Raw genomic sequence first — 8025 nt, forward strand, 5'->3', positions numbered from 1 at the left:
TGATGAGATTTGTTATTGGAAACCGTAAATAAAATAAATCACGCAACTTTTTTACGATTTCCAGCACAACATTATCGCGATTCACGTCGTATGGACAAAGATAAATAAGGTTTATTGGTACGTACAAAAATACATTGATATGTCATACAAGTTGAAATGTTAGTGGAGTAATTTCGTAATTATCGATTTATTGATCCATATTTGCTGATAAAGATCCTAAGTTAACTGCTGTCCTACGCATTGTAAAGCTACCACATGGCATGATGTAATTGTGTATATCTCCTAGAAAAAAGAAGTTATGCGTGTAAAATTTTGTAGCAAGAGGGTTTAATAGTTGCTTTGTCAAATTTAATTTTAATAACCTCCGAAAATTTTAATTGAGTATATCCCGACAAATTTTGCAAAGTTCCCAATTAATGATTTCACAAAATATGATCACTTATTGTATACTTTTAGAAAATGAAGATACAATTTGTATCGTAATGTTTATAAAATCACAGAGGATGAGCCGAAACTCAGATTGTTTCTGCATTTGCTATATACCATAATTTCTAGTAGACAACAAATTGGGCAATGTTTACACTGAGTAGTTAATTAACCAAGGTATATATGAGACCGGACTTGCGAAAACCCGACGCAATAGCGATTTTTTGACATCTTTTAAAAAATTACCTTGTAAATATTATAGAAAATACAAACGACAAAAATGATATAATTAGATTCTACAAACCAAACTGTATAATCACAACGAATAAAATACAACTACTGAGAAAGGGAAGCAACAAAGAGAGAAAACAACAGGGTAAGGGGAAAGTCATCATTACTACCTTGCAGTAACCAATACCTTAAATAGCACATTTTTGAAATTCCTGTTTATTAAATATTTGTAATCTACTATACCATGGGTACCTTCTGGCAAAATTTAACAAAACTTTCGGAGTTACAGCCTTACAAAGTAGCAACAGCAGAAAAATCGATTTGTACAGTATGTATAGAGAAAATAAATTACAGGAACTTACTAAAACGTTGTAACTTATTAATAGATTGATGTACTGGGCTGAACATTTCACCTTCGTGTTCGCAATGGATAGAAGTATCATTTATAGGGTAAGCTTGTCCTTCTATCACCTTTCTTCAACGTATACAAAGGCGAAATACATGAAGATAAATCGATCGCGTACTATAGCTTCGACGTGACGTAAACAAACGCTCATAACAGATATATCCTTTGGTCTACTGCAACGAAACAGCGATTTTACAACTCCTCATGCGTAGGTAAATAAGATGATATCCAGATTTTTATTGTTAGTCCGTTACTTCACTACGAATGAGGTGGTCAAAAAATTTATGGAATTTTTCTTTAATATGCACAAATATTTTTGAGACACGGCAGCATTTATTTAAAAACTACCCCATACTACTACTTATTACCTAACTATATACTCATTACTAGTTACGTACTTAAACTTAACCAATATTAAAGTCAGGAAATTCGCCCTGGCTTTGACATTCCAACCAATGTTTTCAATGCTTTTTACTGGAAATTATGGCTTAAGCTCTTGTGTCGGGTTTTCGCAGATTATTATTAGCTCTTTACAGATCCGTTCACATATTATATTGATATGGCTGTAATCACTTACGTATGACGTATGTTGGATTGTGTGTATGAATTTTAGCTATTGGTAACTGCGAGGCGAGCTACAGTTTTCCGTACCAAACATATTTTGCTTGATACTTAAATAGGTTCTTTGTATTATTTATACAATTCGGTTCAGTAAACACATCCAAAACTAATCTTAAAACTTCTTTAAGTGTGTGTGTTGTAATACTGCTTACCTGGACCTCCTATGATTAGTATTAGTCGTGGACAAGGTTGGTCCATGTATCTGAAAATTTCTTTAAGTCCACAAATGCGAATTTTCTTAGAACGTAGTTCATCAACCTGTCCACTCAAAGTTAGTTTTGTTATCTCATTCAAGTCCTTATCTCCTCTAGTGACCATTTCTTGTTTCACCAAAGCCAGTTGAACATAATAATGAGGCCAATCCCTTGTAAGATAACTATCGTACTGTGCTTTTAATCTGCTTATCATATTAACATCTATTCCAGAGGAGACAATTGGTTGACATTGACTGACGCTGGTACGGGAGTTGATACCTGCACAAAAGTAACAGACGTAGCTATGCATTTCAGTAAGTAGTAGCTCACATTTTTCTAGTTTGTTTGCTATAAATGCTTGTGATTTGTTAACTTTCAGTATTGCAATAAACTTTCGCAACGCACTTGGTTCTGCATTGAGTAACTGATCAACAATGATTCGATTTTTTTCAGTTCTCGTTATATTTAATTGTACTCGCTGAGATGCAAATTTACCTAATATTTTTTCCTCAATTAGCTCATCTATAACATCTTCAGGATTTAGTTTATTTATAATAAATGTTCGATTGCTATTTAACACTCGTTCATGTTCTTGCGTATTTCTTTGAGAAGTTGCCATTATCTTTAGAGCTTATAACCTAAGTGGCTACGCTCTATCAATTTAAAGCAGGTCGCATGATATTATTGTAGACATGCGACACAAAATTTTACTTGCGAGAAATAGCAGGACAAGACTTATCAGAAATAGTTTTTTGGTTGTGTTTATGGTAAAGATTCAGAATTCTACTCTCAGTTTGACGTGCAGATTGTCATTTATTGACTATTATTCGCAAATAATAATTTATTGGTTTAAATCACGTATAGTTTAATATAATTATCATAATCTGTCATTTTGACCATAATCTTCGAACTTGTCTTAGTCGCATCATGTAGTGTAGTCATTCCGATCACCCTTGATGCAAAGCCTCTCTACCTTTTGCAGGGTCGTAGCTACACCCTGGCCTGCATGGGCACAGGCTGGGCAATCATTGTGCCAAAGTAGCAAGCCTGATGATATCGGCTCCCGCTTGTGGCGGCCGTAATTAATACATCCCAAATATACGCACTCACAATCTATTTGGAGCGCCTTGTAATACTTTCCATAAGCGTAATGTCAAAAATTACTTATTATTATTATTATTATTATTATTATTATTATTAATTAGCAAAGCCCACCAGGGGCAACACGCTAATGTGCATTACAAATTACAAATTGTTTAGCTTATCTATAATGTTCTTAAAAGTGTCAAGGTTAATTGTATCAATGTTGTCAATTTTCAAGTTAATCCAATCAATAATTGTTCTTGGTAGAAAAGAATACTTTGAGCAGGGTAGATCTCGTAAACAAAATAAGGCTGAATACCTCCAAATTCTATCAGAGCTAGATCGGTTAAATGTTACCAACTTTTATGAGACTCTTGAGATCAGCGTTTTAGGTCACTTCCAGCAATTTTCAGTCACTAACACTTACAATGTACTACATTTTATTGATAAGGACATCAATATCACAAGGTAACTGGTTCGACGGATGCTGGATGATGCCTCGAAGGTTTGTATGACTGCATCCCAGAGGATTTTTATGGCAAGGGATTGCCGAGAGTGGTTGTGATAATGTACTTGTAATTTAATATTTTTGTTTTGTTTTGTAATTGCTGTTTTTGTTTGTAATTGTAATTACTTTTCTCCCTTGCCATGCCCACGTTGGTATCACTTGATCACCAGCCTTGTTATCGCATTTGACCGAGGGTTACTGAATTTGTAAATGTATATACATGTCTCATTTATTATGATGGTATCAACACACATATAAATCAATTCTGGATTGCAGCTGTGCAAATTTGAGGGGATTATTGGTACGAGTATATGATACAGGGGTTGACTGGGGTAAACAACGATTTGGTAGCACCAGTAAGTTTCTTACAATCTTGAATAATAATATAAGTCTAGCATTCCTTCTCCTACTTTTAAACTTGGCCATTGAAGGTAATTAAGCATATCTGTAATACTGTGTTGTTGACTGGATCTGTGCCATGGTTTATTAAGAGCAAATCTTGCGTTGGATCATTTCTAATTTGCTAACTGTTGTTCGGTGATAAGGATCCCAGATAGCTGAGCAGTATTCAATAGAAGGTAACAATAATTGTTTGTATAATTAGTGTATACTTGAGTTTGTCAAGATTCCTCCGTCAATTTAGTAATTATCTATGTAATTCCAAGCATCAAGTGATAACATTTTAAGATTTGAGCGCGGGTCGATAGTCAAACATGTACTCAGTAGACAACACTACTCAAACATAAAATAGTTAGACGGTAAGGGTGTAAACTGATGGAAGACGGACAAAAGCCAATTCCTAAGCAGTTTTGGTGTCCGTCTTACTGGAGGCAGGACTCAAGAGTATCCCGGCGCAGCAATTCCTAAGGTTAGTTATGCTAAAACACTCAGTGTGTGCAATTCGAGTCCTCGGTGCAAGTAGAGAAGACAAAAGAGTAAATAAAAAGTTAATTCTGGGGCTGAAGTGACTGATGAAGTATTATCATGCTTAGCTATAAAGCGCAGACGGAAAGGTTTTTAAAAAGTTAGATATTGGGGCTGGTAGCCTATAAATTAGTCTCGCGTGGCCAGACCGCTATTTCAGCGCAGGGGCTTATCGATTAGAGATTATAAGCGCCTGCGCAGAAAAGGGTATGGTCCAGTTCGCATAGGCAAGTTGTTCACAGAATCAACATCGTGGTGTTGGGTGTTGATTGGGGACACGTCATCCCATTGGTCACTACGTCATTGATTACCCGTTTGAATGCCGTATATGGATGATTGCGAAAGTCAGATGACATACCTATGATCAGCACTCTAAGTGTTGACGAAGGTGCTGAGGACGACTTGCCTATGCGAACAGGACCAGACCCTTTTCTGTGCGGGCGCTTATAATCTCAAATCGATAAGCCCCTGCGCTGAAATAGCGGTCTGGCCACACGAGACTACCCATAAATGTTTTGTTTTAGCTTCTGTATTATTCATGCAGTCGTATCTTAGTCTAATAAGGTTCGCAAACAGCAGTGTATCATAGTAGCTAGATAGGTACATGTGTAGATTGGTGGTCTATATAGGGCTGTCCCTTGTGTAACGCGAGCAAACGTGACTTTCTTTTTTACGCATGATTACAATGTTGATCAAGAATTCAATAAAAAAACCATTTAAAAAATAGTTTGACAAACGTTTTTGATTCTTCAAAACACAAGGTGAGTTAAAATCATCTAGTCTATCATTCTAACTAGTAGCAAAGTCTTACAAAGAATGTTTTCAGCGAGTTATACTGCTTTCTGAAGGCTGGCTACCTCTTACTTGCTAAAGTTAACCTAAACGTTTATTTTCTCGATTAGTTGTAATAGATTTCGACTTAGCGAACATGGAAAGTATGTGGAAAATATACGGTAAAAATGACTATGCCTTAAAAAGGCGACCCGTCTATATCTTTAGTACACTTTTAAACAATTTCGAAAGCAAATGTCTAATAAAGAGTCCACAGAGATGGGCTCGCGTTTCTTGCTAAATGGTTTGCATTGGGACAGTCAGACCTTGTGCCCAGGCAATCTTGAAAGCTAGCTACGCCCTGCCTTTTTGTCTAGGTGGGTTAGGTTTAAGTTAATCGGTCCTTTCTGCTTCAACTGACTTTTTAGACTCTTGGAACAATAACGTGATTTAGCTTTAATTCTTTTTTCCATTGATGCAAACAATTATCATAACTAAAAAGGCTAGTTCATCATATAACTTTATACGACGGAACTTCCATACTTTCCCAATCAACATAAAGAGCTCACTCTATTTAAGTCTTGTAAGACCTTTCTAGAGTATACATGCAGTTTTTGGTCACCACATTGTAAAAATGATGTTTAACTCATTAAAGCTGTCCAGAGAAGAGCAACTAGGGCCGGTTCTTCTTTCTTTAAAAAAATAAATGAAAAAGAGAAGAGCAACTAGGTTTGCTGTTAACTATCACTCAAGACATCAGAGTGTTACAAACATACTACAACAACTAGAATGGCCCACTTTACACGAATGAAGAGACCAGATTATATTGATAATAATGTACACAATATTCCATAGACTTAATTATTTCCACACAAATTACTACTAACTTACTCCAATTTAAACAACACCTCCTGAGACCATCCTCATAGATTCATTCAGACAGCTGCTAGAGCTAGTTTTGTAAAGATTCATTTTTCCATCAACTATTTTATGCAAAACAGATTACTAAGTGTAATGGTGATGTCAGAATCCCTGTCTCAATTCAAGAACAGTTTAAGTAATCTTACAATTAATGTGTATTTTTACACACAACTTTGAGTTCTGTACTATAATTACTACTACTACTACTAGACAAATGCCCAGGTGTACGTCCGATTGGAGTGGGGGAGACCCTTAGGCGTGTTGTGGGTAAGGTCATATGTTCAATTACACGTTCAGATGCATCTTTGGCTTGTGGATCACAACAACTGTGTGCTGGCCTCCCTGGAGGAATTGAGGGTGCAATCCATGCGATGACTGAACTCTTTGATGTCAGCCAGAATTTGACCACTGGCTGGGGGTATTAATGATTGATGCTTCCAACGTATTTAATTCTTTAAACTGTATTGCCATGCTTCTCAATGTTCGTAATCTTTGGCCTCGTTGTGCTCGTTTTGTGTTTAACACTTATCGTGGCTGGTCTGTGTTGGTTTTACGTGGACAACAGAAGTTTCTCTTCAGTAAGGAAGAAGTTACCCAAGGTGATCCCTTATCTATGTTTGTATATGCTGTGGGAATCCTTCCTTTGATTCAATCTGTGCAGTCTCCCCAGAGGTGGACTCAGGCATGGTATGCGGATGATGCCTTGGCTGGTGGTTTGTTGGAGGAGTTACGAGATTGGTTTAAGTTATTATGTTCCAGGGGCCCTGAGTTTGGTTATACCCCTCAGCCACCTAAATGTTGTGTAGTGGTTGCAGTTCCCACTTTGTCTCTTGCTAATGAAGCTTTCGGTGAACTTGGTGTTCGAGTGGCCACTGGCCACAGATTTTTGGGTGAATTTCTTGGCAGGTCCGTTGAAATCCAGGACTATGTTCTCCAGAAGGTTCGTCATTGGTGTGCCCACATTAGAGTCCTGGCTGTTGTATCTGTTTCTCAGCCTCAGGCTTCTTTTATCGCTTTGACACGATCTCTACAATCTGAATGGATGTTTCTTATGAGAGTAATTCCTAACTGTAGTCCTATTTTGGCTGAGCTTGAACACTGTCTCTTTTCCTGTTTCTTTTTACCAGCATTATTTGGAGTTGAAGTATCTGTTGCTGAAAGGCAGTTATTTACTCTGCCGGTCCATATGGGTGAACTTGGTCTTTCTAATCCGGTAGCTGTTTCCAATCATTATTTCGAGTCATCTGTAAGTTCATACGCTCTTCTTCGTGAGTCTATACTGGGTGTTGTCACTTTTGAATTAGGGGCTTATTTTGATTCAGTTCAGTCCTCAAAGTCTATGTTTGGTAAATTAAAGTCAGACTATTTTTCTGGAGTTTTTAACAGTCTGATTGGGAACTTTGCTGCAGCACAACAGCGTGCTATCTTGAGGGCTAGAGAATGTGCTTCTTCTTGGTTGTCAGTTCTTCCTTTACGGAGTCATCATTTTGATTTGTCTGAACAGGAATTTAGGGATGCACTTGCTTTGCGTTATAGAAAGCCATTGTTAAATTTACCACCAGTTTGTGATGGTTGTGGCTCTCTTTTTAGTGTGGAACATGCCTTAGATTGTCGTGTAGGTGGCTTGGTTTGTCAGAGACATAATGAGGTGCATGATGCAATTTGTGATCTAGTTTCATTGGCTTGGGGACAGGTTCAGAAGGAGCCTGTGGTTTGCGAAGAAAAGATGGATGATCCATCTTCTGAGACCCTGATTGCTGATGTAAGAATTCGTGGTGTTTGGCAGTCTCAAGTTGATCCTTTGTTTGATGTTCGGGTTGTTGACACAGATGCTCCTTCATATTAATCTCGTTCACCTCAGGCTGTCCTTCGTACTGCTGAAGTTGAGAAAAGGAGGAAGTATGGTACTGCTTGTCTGGCGCGTCGTGCCAGTTTCACGC

The 8025-nt window shown here is 37.4% G+C and overlaps 1 protein-coding gene across 1 annotated transcript in view; it reads right to left on the minus strand.

The window, feature by feature from the left end:
- The window catches only part of LOC136247971 (protein NLRC3-like), a 44306-nt gene extending 41809 nt beyond the window's left edge, over nucleotides 1–2497 (minus strand). Inside the window, exons 1-2 of the mRNA XM_066039789.1 lie at nucleotides 2209–2497; nucleotides 1837–2157 (exon numbers count right to left, since the gene is read on the minus strand). Coding sequence (XP_065895861.1) covers nucleotides 1837–2157; nucleotides 2209–2497 — 610 coding nt within the window. The remainder of the gene's footprint in view (nucleotides 1–1836; nucleotides 2158–2208) is intronic.
- Nucleotides 2498–8025: the final 5528 nt, after the last annotated feature.

This window comes from Dysidea avara, chromosome 2, assembly GCF_963678975.1.
Source record: "Dysidea avara chromosome 2, odDysAvar1.4, whole genome shotgun sequence".
Taxonomy (NCBI): Eukaryota; Metazoa; Porifera; class Demospongiae; order Dictyoceratida; family Dysideidae; genus Dysidea; species Dysidea avara.